Source organism: Narcine bancroftii, chromosome 5, assembly GCF_036971445.1.
Source record: "Narcine bancroftii isolate sNarBan1 chromosome 5, sNarBan1.hap1, whole genome shotgun sequence".
NCBI lineage: Eukaryota > Metazoa > Chordata > Chondrichthyes > Torpediniformes > Narcinidae > Narcine > Narcine bancroftii.
The window spans coordinates 248,027,383-248,041,766 of record NC_091473.1 but is presented as its reverse complement, the minus strand read 5'-3'; the positions used below and the strand labels follow the sequence as shown (position 1 = coordinate 248,041,766).

General features: G+C 42.6%; 1 protein-coding gene across 1 annotated transcript in view; it reads left to right on the top strand.

Annotated features, from left to right (window-relative positions):
- Window positions 1–14,384, top strand: part of cntn2 (contactin 2) — a 167,585-nt gene that overhangs the window by 134,797 nt on the left and 18,404 nt on the right. Inside the window, exons 15-18 of the mRNA XM_069942004.1 lie at window positions 2,159–2,317; window positions 8,116–8,265; window positions 10,660–10,730; window positions 13,169–13,403. Coding sequence (XP_069798105.1) covers window positions 2,159–2,317; window positions 8,116–8,265; window positions 10,660–10,730; window positions 13,169–13,403 — 615 coding nt within the window. The remainder of the gene's footprint in view (window positions 1–2,158; window positions 2,318–8,115; window positions 8,266–10,659; window positions 10,731–13,168; window positions 13,404–14,384) is intronic.

Sequence of the window (14,384 nt, the reverse complement as noted above, 5' to 3'; positions counted from 1 at the left end):
CCTCCCACCCTTCTAAATATATGGAGGTGGTAGGTCAATTGGGTGTAATTGGGCAGCACGAACTCGAAAGCCAAAAGGGCCTGTTACCATGCGGTATGTCTAAAATCAGCGTGGCGTTGTTGGGGCAGGTCACATCCTACAAAGTTGATTGAATTTTGTTTGAGGAGGTGATGAAGTTGATGAGGCTAAAGCAGTGGACGTTGTCTACATGGACTTCAGTAAGGGATTTGACAAGGTTGCACAACGCAAGCTGGTCCAGAAGGTTAAGACACACAGTTGATTGGATTCTAAATTAGCTCAGCCATAGAAAACAGAGATTAGTGGCAGAGAGATGTTTCCCTGTGAGATATATAAGTTAGAAATATGGGCAGAGAAATTACAAATGGTGTTTAATCTGGACAAGTGTGAGGCGTTGCAATTTGCTCGTTCCTGCTTTGCATATTTGAGATGGATAATAAATACTGGTCTTGCTAGTGATTTCTACATGCTAAAAAAACAATCAATGCATAATAAAATTCCATATTCACTTAGTTGCTTTTGTGTTATCTCATTGACAACATTTGTCTCTTGTAGGCAGCATGGATAGGCTACATAGCTAGTGCCTCTTTCCCACTGTAGAGATGTTTAAAACTAGAGGCCATAGGTTTAAGGTGAGAGGAAGAAGCTTTAAAGGAGATTTGAGGGATAACTCTTTCACACAAAGAGACATTGATGTCCGAAACATGTTGATAGTGAAGGTGCTAGAGGCAGGGACAGTGAAAACAACAGGATAGGTACTTGAATTAGCGAGGCATAGAGGACATAGATTAATGGTGGCTCATAGGATGAGTACAGAAAGTGATGGGCTTGATTAGTTGAAGCGCCTGTTTCTCTGTGGTACATCTCAATAACTCGTATTTCTTCCCTTCTTAACTCTGGTGTTGCTCCTACTGTTTATTTATTTTTAACCCACTTCCTAAGTTCTACAACTGAGGCAAGCATGGCAGCAAATCTCCCCGTGTGATGATTACAGCCATTCTACTCTCTTGTATCTCTTCTGTAATACTTTCAAAACTAATGGAACTTTTTCTCTGTAGCATGCCGCATCTTTATTTAATTTTGCACCACCTGTTTGTTGTACTGAAGAATATTTAAATTTATTTACTGCACGGTCGAAACCGATTTAAACCCATGCCACCCAATTTCAACCAGATTAAACTGCAGCCCCATATATTCTGGAAGTGGGAGGAAACCTGAGCTCCTGGGTAAAACCCACATGGATTCGAACCCAGGTCATCAGTGCCGTAAAAGCCGGGCAAAATAAAGCTTTTCTCTGTATCCAGGTACACATAACAATTGAAATCCTTTGTTTCCGCCTGTTTCCACTCCATGCTACCTTTTGTCCGCTTCTCTACGCTTTTCTAATTCCAACACCTGCTTTAAGTTTCTTTGTGCAGTTGAGTCAGATGAAATCCAAATCAATCACCATCAACGTTTAACTCAATTTTATTTCCCGCCTCCATTACAGCCATGCTGCTAACAGACGAACCCTCTACTCCGGAGACTCCCTTGTGCTTCTCCTTTAGAAATTGTCTTTTTGACCAAGCTACTTTGGGCTAACTATTCAAGTCATCTGATTGCACAAGTACAACTCGACAAAACAGCGTTCTCCGGTCCTCGGTGCAAAGCACACAGACACACAAACAGGCATAACACACATGCAGACAAACAATACGTACGCAGGACAAATATTGTTGTATACAAATCAATAAATGTTTTTGTTTCATAAATTTGAGAGTCCCTGATGGTCAGTGCGAGCAGTTCCTTTGGTTGTTCAGCCTTCTCACTGCCCGTCTGCCTCTGATTCTCCTGTATCTCTTTCGCAATGGGAGCAGATGAAAGCTGCTGTGGGCAGGGTGGAAGGGGTCCTCAATGATTTTGCATGCCCTCTTCAGACAACGATCCTGGTAGATCACATTGTTGGGGAGAGGTGGGGGGGTGATCCTCTCTGTCACCTGTGGATTGACCTCTGATCCATTTCTCTGCAGCAATCATACCACATTGTGATGGCAGCCGGTTAGCCTTGCCTGCTATTGTGTGCTGATGCAGCTGGGTGTCAGATGGTCATGGGCAGTCCCATGCAGCATTGTAAATGTGCATGGTTATTTTCATTCCCCAGGCCCACCAGGCCCTCCTGGAGGAGTAGTGGTGAAGGATGTCAATGACACTTCAGTGCTGCTCAGCTGGAGCAGAGGCTACGATAACCACAGCCCAATCGGCAAGTACATGATACAAGCCAGAACACAGCTATCTGAAGAGTGGAAGAGCGTCAGGACAGGTAGAGTATGGGTTCTTTTTATAACAGTGGGGTAGCTCTTGGCTTGTACTTCCTGGAATGACCCAGGATTCTGAAACAAATTCTCATCTGTAAAATGATGTTGTTCTTTCACTGTATCAACAACTTTTTCTCTGTAACATTATACTCTGCACTCTTGTTTTATTTTGCACTATCTAAGTATGAATTGACTTGCCTGGATATCACATAGAACATTTTCCACTGTATCTTGGTATGTGTAATAATTACCAATTAAATTCAAAGTAGACCAAAACATTGGTCACCTGTAAATTCAGCAATGTTACACTACTTTATCAAAGACACGCTGTGTGGGTACTTACGAAGGCAAGGCAATAATGGAGTGAAACATGGAAGTCTGCAGTCGCTGTGATTGTAGTTAAAAACACAATAGAAAATCTTGAAAAACTCAGCCGGCCTCGCAGCATCAATAGGAGGTAAAGATATATTACTGACGTTTGGGCCTGAGCCCTTCTTCAAGGGACAAGCAAAGAAAACGAGAAGGCATAAGAATAAAGACTAGGGAGAGATTGGGGGGAGAATGGGAGGGGGAGGAGTCCAGATCAACAGACAAAAGGTGTTAAGAGGAGAGGTGAGAGTTGATTTTGGCTCCGTGAAAGGAGACAGAGGGAAAAGGGGAGGGAGAGAGAGCTGATGGAAGGGAGGAAGGAGAAAGATGGGGGTGGGGGGTGGTTTAACGGAAACCAGAGAAGTCGATGTTAACACCATCCAGTTGTCCTCTAATCATGTCCGATTAACACCATTTGCCTTTTGGAATGAACCTCTTCACCTCGCATTCTGTCCCCTTTCCTTTCTCCAGTCTTTATTCAGATACCTGCCTGTTTTTTTTTGCTTATACCTTGAGAAGGTCTCGGGCCCGAAAAGTTGATAAATATACCTTTACTTCCTATGGACACTGTGAGACCGGGCCGAGTTCGCCCAGATTTCTGTGTGTTTTAAAAGCAATAATAGAGTAGCGTGATCTCCCTTTTTTTTTCTTTTGTTAAATCGTTTTTATAAATACAATACAGTGAAGAAAAGGGAATGAAACCGAAAATACAATATCACATAAAACTTCAAGCAGTATCAACTAGATCCTCCCTTCACTGCAGTGGGTGAAAATGTTTTAAAAATCCAAAGGAATGTATAAAAAACCTCACCTAACCTACACTAATAAAAAATTAACAAAAAAAACAGCTGAGCAGCTTATCCTGAGGTTTTCATATATTTTGTAGTTTTTGGTTCCTACCGTAAATCAAAAAAAGAAAAGGTAAAACGAAATCTCATCTGGAAGAGTAAATACATCTTCTTCTTTGGCTTGGCTTCGCAGATGAAGATTTATGGAGGGGGTAAATGTCCACGTCAGCTGCAGGCTCGTTTGTGGTTGACAAGTCCGATGTGGGACAGGCAGACACGGTTGCAGCGGTTGCAGGGGAAAATTGGTTGGTTGGGGTTGGGTTTTTCCTCCTTTGTCTTTTGTCAATAATACCTAGTGTCGCCGAGAATATTCTCCCAGAATCACAGTGCGGCTTTCGTGCAAACAGAGGAACTACTGACATGGTCTTTGCCCTCAGACAGCTCCAAGAAAAGTGCAGAGAACAAAACAAAGGACTCTACATCACCTTTGTTGACCTCACCAAAGCCTAAATACATCTAATCACATTAAAAACATTCACTGAAAATAAGGCATAAAAGGTTGCCATGCACCTTCACATTTCACAGCGCAGGGAACAGGAATTCACTGTCTGTGTGTTGTTCAAATGACTGGCTCCTCCCTTGGATCCACCCTCACCTATCCCAATATAAACCTTGGTTTTCCCGCCTTACTTCAGGTTCACCTGAGGACTATTGTATCTAGCGGCCATGGATTGAAAGCTATTAAAAGTGTGCGTTGTACTCCTCTCAAATCTCTGAGTGCAAACAGTCATGTTCACACTGATGAATCAAATACATGAGGTCTATTTTTTTTTCTAAGCTTAGACAAGGCATAATATGAGAAAACCAGTGAAACACTGTTGGAGGTCTAGAATCTTTCCATTTGAATAAAATGGCTCTTCTCGCCAACAATGTAGAGAAGGCCACAAACTGTTGAACAGGTAGAGAAAAACTCCCTGTGTCTGGGTCAATAACCCCAAAAAGAGTGGTTAATGGTATGGGTCATAGCTCCACCTGGAGTACAGTTGAAAAAATATTAAAAATGTCTTTCCAATACTTTTCTAAGGATGAACAAGACCAAAACATGTGTTAATGTAACAATTTCAGATTTGCATCTGTCACAAATAGCATTAATATTAGAAAAAAATACTAGCCAATTTATCTTTGGACATGTGAACATGATGCACCACCTGATCTCCCTTTCCAATGATTAGCAACGTGTTCATTTATTTATTAATATATATTGTAGCAGCTGAATTGTCCGTGTTTCTGGTGGGGTACAGAGCATATTCAGACACAAAGGTATCCCATTAAATTTGGAACATGATATCAAATCATACGAGAACACTTACCTGCAGGGACATCATTGATCATTTTAAATTTGAAGTTGTTCATTGTGGACGGGTGTAGACCCAAGGCTCATGTTTGGAATAAAGGTGATCATTGAATGGTAGCTAAGAGGGTGACTGGCCTCGCACATTAGAGTAGGAGCAGGAGCACCTGATCTAATTGTTTTGAATTGTTCTGCCAGGGGGAAGTGTCTTCTCCCTACGCCATCACTTCATGGCCCCCCCCCCCCACCCCTGATCTAGTTGTTGATTGCAACTTCACTTTCCAGAGCTCTCGATTCCCCATATTGCAATATCAAAGTTGCCCTGAATGAATGACTCAGTATTGAGACCACAAGGTATGGGAGTAGTGGGCCATTTGGCCCATCAAGTCTGCTCTGCCATTCCATCCAGAGCTATTGATTCCATCAGAATGAAGTCTGACCTGAATATAATGAATGACTCAGTGTTAATACCATGATAAAGGAGATGAAGTAGGCCATTCAGCCTGTCAAGTCTGCTCTGCCATTTCATCATGAACTGATCCTTTCTCCCACTCAACCCCACTCCATAACTTTAGATAGCCTGTCTATTCAGATGCTATCAATCTCTGCCGTAAATACGCCCAATTACATGGCCTCCATGGCTACATGTGATTGCAAATTGCAGAGGTTCACCACTCACTGTCCAAATAAATTTATCCACATCCAAGAGCTTTCAAACATTCCTCATATGCTAATCCCTTCATTCCAGGGATCATTCTTGTGAATCTTCCCTAAACCCTCTCCAATGCCTGCTCCAAAGACTCATGGCCTATATAGAAATGAAAGTCTTCCTGATTTCATGAGAAATGGACAACCCTTTGCCCTGAGGCTCTGCTCCTGAGTTCCAGATTCATTTGCTCCTGCTGCAAGCACAAAATCTTAACACTAATCATCTCTTTGTAACCATGTGCAAAACCATCTCAGACTGTACAGAGTTCACCCTTCGCTGTGAGATGGAGAAACTGACATATCCTTGCCTGAGAACAGCCACCGAACATCCAGAGTTTAACCAACCTGAAAGCTGATCCCTTTTTCTCCCTTTCTCTTGTGCATTTCATTTTCCCACAGGTGAATTTCTACCTTTTATTTTCTTATGACTTGCGCCAGCTTTTCGATCCGTCCCCTTGTACCAGAGAAAAATTTGGAGTCCGCATCTTCCACCCACGAAGACTGTAGAGGGCCTATCTATTGTCCACAAGGGTTTCAGTCCCTGACAGAGTAGAGGTTAGTGGAGCAAAGGCACAGCAAAAGTGTTGAAATCAATCATTTTCAATTCAGTGGTCTCAATTTCCATTAAATCGCACAAAGGCCAAGCTGAAATGTGCCAGGAGCTGTTAGTTTGCCGAGGTGTGAACATTCTCCTTTGCTCTGAAGCAATTAGCCATGGGTGGTTGTGCAGGAGCGGAAAATGTTCTGCTTTATTTTTTTTTCTCTTGCAGAAGTACTTTTAGATTTCTAAGTGTGTGATATTTACAACTCCTCAGTCCAATGTTGGGCCAAGTAAGTGAAGGATTAGTTTCAACACTGACTGGGAGTCAATTCATCAAGATTTGACTGATGGGATTAAACAGATTAAATGAAGTTTCTTCAAGAATTTAGAAGTTAAAAGTCCATGAAACTGCTGTGAGCAAACATCTTAATCAATCCTAGGTTTGAAGTTAAAAAGGCCATTGAACATCATGGCTTTTTTTAAAATATTTAATACATGCAGTAACTACAATTATTTTAATATACAGATATCAAAAAGAGAACAAATTGGGGTGAGTTTTCAACCCACCCCAAAAACTCTTCCCTCCCACCCAACCACCCATCCAAAAAAAAGAGAAATGAATAACAAATGAAAAATAATATATAAAAGAAAAAAGTAACAAAGAATCTTGGATTGCAGAGAGAGATGTCGTGAGTCCAACTCATCAGTTCCAACACAAACATACAGAGGAGGGTTCTGCAGGGCCAAAAAGGATATCACTACAAATTTAATCCCATTATTTGAGTATACAGGCACCAAATTTTTTTTTTAAATATAGAATGTTTATTTCTTAGATTGTAAGTAATTTTGTTCCAAAGGGATACAGCTTTGAATTTCAGCATGCAATGTTAAAGACGCAATATATAAGCGATTGCAATATATTTTCCTGCAACTGCAGGTGCTAATTTAACAAATTTCAATTGATAAATTGATCATTTTTATTTAGGACTTGTACCTTCAATATTTTCTAATTAAAAGAAATCAGTATTTAATAGAAAAGCAGCTCCTGTAGCATGTTGTAGAAAATTGCTTATAGACACCCAAAACAGTCTCACATTTGGACAAGAGCTCATCTAAAACATTGATCTGATAAATTTGATTTCAATCTATTCAACTTCTGTGGTGTAAGGTATAATTGATGTAAAATATTGTATTGAATTACTCTGTACATTACATTAACAGTATTAGTCATAGAATCTCTACATAAAGTTTCACAAATTTGTTGATCTATCGTAAAATTCAAATCTGTTTCCTATCTTTGTCTGGACCTTCAAGAATTAAAGAAATGTTTTTAGGAGTTAAAAGTCCATGAAACCGCTGTGAGCAAACATCTTAATCAATCCTGGATTTGGAATTAAGAAGGGCATTAAAAATTATGGTTCTTAAGTCATCTGGTTTCTATATATTTGTTTATGAGGCATTGGATACTGAGCAGAGGCAGAGGAAAGCCTATTTTAACGTTGGATGCATGTTCAAAGATGATGGCCCAGCCAGAGGGAGCAATCTCCCATAGTCCACCATCCAGGAAGGTGGCCTTTGTGAGGTTAAAATGGCTGCTGTGAATTCCCACCACCTCATGTTTCAGCAACATTAGTTATGAATTAGGAGTTGTGAAAGTTCGGGACAGTTCTACTCCACTCTGATTTTAAGTTCATGCCAGGAAAAAAGAATCTCAAGGTTGTATGTGATGTCATGTATGTAGTCTGAAAATAAATCTGAACTTTGAATGGTCAAGTTGATTGTCACATGTATCAAGATGCAGGGCTAGAGTTTATTTTGCAGGCAAGCCCAGCTACATATGTCATGCATAGTCCAAAATGTATGAAACAGTACAAAAGAGATAAAACGGTACAGAGCAGGAGCAACACATTGAATTGTGGCATTTACTGACTTTAATCTTGTTAAGGTATTGGAAAGAGCCATGGGCATGATCTGCCATTTCTCTCACTCCCATTACATTCTGCATGCAGGTACCTATTATCTAATTCTTCCGTTACATTTGTTAAGCTCCACAGCATATTGAAGGCAACCTGGAGACAGCCTGGGTGACGAATCTCATCCCATGGATGGATTATGAATTCCGAGTCATTGCCAGTAACATTCTGGGGACAGGTGAACCCAGCCTCCCCTCACAGACCGTACGCACCAGAGAAGCAGGTAGGTTTGAGCTGGCCTCTCTACACACCCCCACCCCTTACATGACCACAGTATGCCAAGCAAAGCATCTTTAAGGAACCAAAATGTCCTTGGCCGATTAATGAGAACGTTGTCAAACAAGGAAAATGAAAGAACTGATTAGGAGGTGAGGGAGATGGAGAAGCGAAGATGCATAGGCAGGAAATTGCTGGGGGTGGTGGTGGAGGCTGGTACAATCGGGACATTTAAAAGACTTTTAGATAGGCACGTGGAAGTAAGAAAAATGGAGGGTTATGGGTGTGTGGTTGGGAGAATGGAGAAGATTCATATAGGTCAGCACAACATTGTGGGCTGAAGGGCTTGTATTGTGCTGTACTGTTCTTTGTTCTCAAACCACCAATGCATTGGGCTCTTAATGCGCCCCCTCCAATGACCAAGCAACCCAGTCAATTCAATGGAAGTTAGGGTCGGTGGTCTTGCTCTTGAAACCAAGTACCTAAGCAAATTAATGGTTTAAAAAAAATGCTCCAAGCATTTGCAACATTTACATGTGACAAAGAAAGAGTTCTTTCAGTCCATTGAGTCCATGCTGAGCAAACCCATTCCCCCACTAATTTTCCTTGTCACCTACTCTTCCCCCCTCCCCCCCATTCCTATCAGTTTGCCCCATGTTCTATTACCCACCTGCACTCAAGGGACGAATTACCATAACCAATTAAACTACCAACTTACACGTGGTACATGGGAGGAATCTGGAGCATCTGGAAGAGTCACAGAAGGAACCGTGTGCCTGTGTTCAGAGAATACAGATCCAACCTGATTGGCCTCTCTTGATAGTAAAATCATCTTGACTCAGCAATTAGTCTGTTGCAGCCTCCAAAGGTACTTTGTCCTCTCTTTGGTGAGGGGCTTAAAAAGGCTCAGGAGAGGTATCACCAAAGCCCTGTGCAACTGTTTTCCGATGCTCGAAGCCCTTTACAACACAGGTCAATATGCCATTTGCTGAGCCAGCCGACTAACCTTTTGTGACAACAAGAACACCTGGATCCCTCTATATTTCACTTTGATTACACAGTGCATCCTTTTTTCAGACAGTCCACAAGTTCTCATAGTTCCCACCTTTTCACAGGATTTTCTTGATCAGGAGTCTTGTGCGGCTGCAGAGGCTGCGGGAAATCTGGAGACAAATTCATGATCATTCAACTACTCTGAAGGGGCTCTCTATTGCCGCTCTTTTTCCTGTTATTGGGGTGTTGGGGGATGCTCATGCTGACTCTTTGTTGGCCTTATGGCTGGCCAAAGTTGAAGCATATCATGTTGTTACATTTCTATGTGTTATTATGAGACAATAAAAAGAACCTAGAACCATGTCCCTTCTTTGCATCTTCAAGCGTTCATTGTCTTAATCTTCCCAGTTCTGATGAAAGTTCAATGACCTCAACTCTATTTCTCTCTCCACAGATGCTGTCTGGTCTATAGTTTTTTTTTTCCTGTGGTTTCTCTTTTTTTAATTGATATTTTCAACAAACTAATATGGTTTATTTGTCTTTTTGATATTTGTATGTTTTTCCAATGTAGAGATTAGGGACAGTGTCACGATTCAGGCTTTTCAGTTCGCTAAGTCATTGTTGTGCATCAACCTCTAAGCTACCCAAATCCCACTTCATAAGGGAACTGTAAGTTCCAAAATAATTAGTCACAGGGTTGGATATGACAAACATTGAAATGGAGTTGAACAGATTACAACAGGCTAACATCCCAGCCCATTGTGTCTGAATGGAGACATAATGCACACTGTTCTGTACTGGGGTGGGATGAACACCCAAAGCACACACCGTTCCGTACTCAGGTGTGATGGAGGCCCAATGCATACACTGTTCTGTACTGGGATGGAATGAACGCCCAATGCACACACCATTGTGTACTCAGGTGTGATGCAGGCCCAATGCACACACTGTTCTGTACTGGGGTGGGATGAACGCCCAATGCACACACCGTTCTGTACTCAGGTGTGATGGAGGCCCAATGCACACACTGTTCTGTACTGGGGTGGGATGAACACCCAATGCACACACCGTTCCGTACTCAGGTGTGATGGAGGCCCAATGCATACACTGTTCTGTACTGGGATGGAATGAACGCCCAATGCACACACCATTGTGTACTCAGGTGTGATGGAGGCCCAATGCACACACTGTTCTGTACTGGGGTGGGATGAACGCCCAATGCACACACCATTCTGTACTCAGGTGTGATGGTGGCCCAATGCATACACTGTTCTGTACTGGGATGGAATGAACGCCCAATGCACACACCATTCTGTACTCAGGTGTGATGGTGGCCCAATGCACACAACGTTCTGCTGCACTTGGGTGTATTTTTATGTTTAGAGGTATTCTTCTTTGTGTCTTCCAGCTCCCACGGTTGCTCCATCAAACATTAGTGGAGGAGGTGGAGATCAGCACGAGGTCACAATACTGTGGGCGGTAAGTCATAAGGGCCTGGGCCACGAAGACCATGCCTGCAGGCTAGGGTGCTTGTGCTATGCTGAAGGGGGCAGGGGATACAAAGAAAACTGGATATTGTGACTGGAAGGCTTTCCTGAGCATTATCTATTCAGGGAGAGTGTTGCTTTCTCCTTCTTGCTATGTTGAAGGTTGGGACAAAGAATGCATGAAACCCATGTACAAATTGCAAACTGCCAGTGTTTTGACCCCCAATCAATGCACAAAACAAAGAGTTGGAGGAACACTGCTGCAAACTTTCTTCAGGAATACCAAGATTGGCAAGCACCCGCATGAGTTGGTGGGGGGAGGAGGGGAAGGGGCATTTCAGGGACACGGGCTGGCAGATTATAAGTGAATGCCACTGGGAGGGGGGAGAAAGGAAAGCCAACAGTTTAATGGAACAGATTCTCAGAATCATAATTTATTATCATGAACATGCCATGAAATTCATTATTTTGTTGAATCATTACACTGCAAATATTGCTATAAATTACATTTCAAGGTAAATAAATGGTGCAAAAAAAAAGAAGAAAGTGAGGTAGTGTCTGTGGTTCATTGTCCATTCAGGATTCTGATGGCAGAGGGGAAGAAGCTGTCCTTGTGCGGCTGGGTGCTCAGCCTCAGGCTCCTGTACCTCCTTGCTGATAGTAGCAGAGTGAAGAGGGCACGGCCTGGGTGGTGGAGGTTTCTGACAATAGAGGCTAGTTTTTTAAGACACAGCGTCTTGTAGATGTCCCCTGATGGAGTGAAGACTGGTGCCTGTGACATTGCTGGCTGAGCGAACAACTCTCTGGAATTTTTTTTCCTGTTCTGTGCATTGCCATCTCCATACTAGACAGTGATGCCACCAGACAAAAAGCTCTCCACAGTACACCTTCAGAAATTTGAGCCTTTGGTGACATACTAGATCTCCTCAAACTCTTCATAAAGATTAGCCACTGGTGAGCACTTCACCACCTAACTCTAAGCACATAATAGTGTCATAGAGCTAAACCCCACACAAACAGCCCCAACTTTTCCATGACGACCAAATTATCGACCTGAGTTCGTAACTCTTGTATGCATTTGGTCAAGTCCCTCTAACCCCTTTGAATCAATGAACATCTAAGCTTTGTAATTGTCCTGCTTCTACCAGCAGCTCATTTCACATGTGCACCACCTCTGTGTGATAAATTACCCTTCAGGTCCATTTTAAATCTTTCTTCCTTCACCTTAAACCTTGTCCTCTGGTTTTAAACTCACCTATCCTGGGGGGTAAAAAAAACACCTAAAGCATGTCCTTTATGATTTTGTATTCCACTATAATCTTCAATTCCTTTCTCCCTTCCATACCTAACTAGTTTCCTCTCCAAAACATCTTTGTTATTTATCTGAACCATCCCTTGTGTAATTAACCCAACATTATATCCACTCACTGAATGCGAATTTCTCCTAGAGACGATTGAGCCTCTTAAGGTTTTCATTCCTTAATTCTTGTCTCATGCACATTAAACACCTGTGGCAACCCCCTCACCGTCCAAAGAATCAGAATTTATTGTCGTGAACATTTTACACAGTTCATTGCTTTGCTATAAATTATACTTAAAAAATAAATTAATCCAAAAGAAGAGAAAAAGAGGTAGCACCTGGGGTTCCCTGTCCGTTCAGGAATCTGACGGCAGAGGGGAATAAGCTGTCCTTGTTCCGCTGAGTGCTCGTCTTCAGGCTCCTGGATCTTTTTCGCAATGATAGCAGTGAGAAAAGGGCGTGGCCTGAGTGAAGGTTCTTGAGGATGGAGGCTGCTTTCTTAAGATTCTGCCTTTTGCAGATGTCCTCGATGGAGTGAAGACTGATGGCCACGATGGCAATGGTCAAGTTCACCACTCTCTAGAGTCTTTTTCTGTCCTGCCCCCTCCGAACCAGATAGTGAGGCAACCAGTCAGAATGGTCTCCATGGTCCACTCGGAGAAATTTGCAAGATCTCCTCAAACCTCTCTCAAAGTATAGCTGCTGGCACTCTTCCTCAATCATAGACTGTTTTCAGTGACCAGAATTTTTAAAAAATCTGGGTCCTTCATTTTTTTTCCCTCAGCATTCCTGAAACAGGGAAGAAAAAAGAAATCTGAGTGTTTCATTGGAAATTACTGACAACCAAGCCACACTTTGCTGAAATATGTGCGTGGGTGTGGACAATGATTGAAGATTATATTGACCCAGTAGTTGATTAGTCCTGTGGTATCCACAGTTGGGCGTCATGGTTTAAGGGCACTTACTTGAGGGAGGGAGTGTGGTGAGCTGGAATGTGGTAGTGCAGGGAAGGATTGGGAGGGGGTTCTAAATGTCCTGGGCCCCTGTGATAGGGCAGCCGGGAAGTGGGGTGCGATGATAAAGCTCTCCTGGGCGTGGACAGTCCTGTTTATTGAGAGATTTACTTTCAGCCTATGCCACGCGAGTACCAGAATGGTGAGGGCTTTGGTTACATCATCACCTTTCGAAAGGAGGGAACGAAAGAGTGGAAGAACGCCAAAGTGCTGGGTGCAGAATCCTGCCGATACGTTTACCAGAATGATACTGTCACGCCTTACAGCCGCTTTGAGGTGAAAGTGAAGGCCTTCAACAACAAGGGTCAAGGTCCATACAGCCAGACTGCCATCGTCTACTCTGCAGAAGAAGGCAAGTCCAGTGATGCCATCTCTTCACAGTCAACCCCACTTGAGCTGAGCCAGATATAGAGAGCTATGTTTTACTAGCCTCGTTTGTTGATTGAACAGGTTTAAGCAACATAGATGGAGCCTTTCAGCCAATTGTGCCCATAATTGCTCTTTGAAAAAAAAATGCTCAATGAGTTCCGCTCCCCTGATCTTACAATTATTTTCTTTCCACACATTTGATGAATTTCTTTTTAAAAGGTCATTGTAGAATTTGATTTTCGGGATGGTGTCAGGGGTGGGCCACCAAAACGTGCCTGCCAAAACTAACATTCTTCTCTCAGTATTTTTGTTCAGTTGAGATCTACTTCTTTCCAACCAATTTAGCAGATTGTTTTCATGCCAGCTCCTGGGCAAGCAATCCCATCAGTCCCATTCCCATCAACCACCCACCCTCACCCTCTCTTTATTTCACTGGGATCCTGCAATTTATTGTCTCTCACACATGCCTATTAAGAGTCCTGTGATTCCTTTTGCCATGAACATAAACTAATCAATGCTTTCTTATTGTGAAGCGTGTTTTCTAGAATTAGACTTTTCACTTTGGGACTGATGTCCAATGCATAAATCCACAGGTCACGAAGATTCTCCATTTTACATTAGTCATTGTCTCTCTCTCCGTCCGTCTCTTTCTCTGTCTGTCTCCAGCTCCCCTCCCCTTCCCCTCCATTCAGAGAGCTGCCCCCTCACCTTTCACTTCTCAGCTTTTTTTCTCCTCTACCCTCCCACCCAACTCCACCTATCATCTCCTGCCTGTGCTCTTCCCCCTGCCCCTTCTTCCCTTCCCTCCTCCCTCCACCTTTTCATTCAGGTACCTTCCTGCTTTTTGCTCCTACCTTGATAACCTGAAACATTGGTCAGCCTTGCTTCCTATAAATGCTTCACGACCTGCTGAGTTTATCCAGCAATTTGATCTCACATTCACAGCGTCTGCAGATTTTCCTGT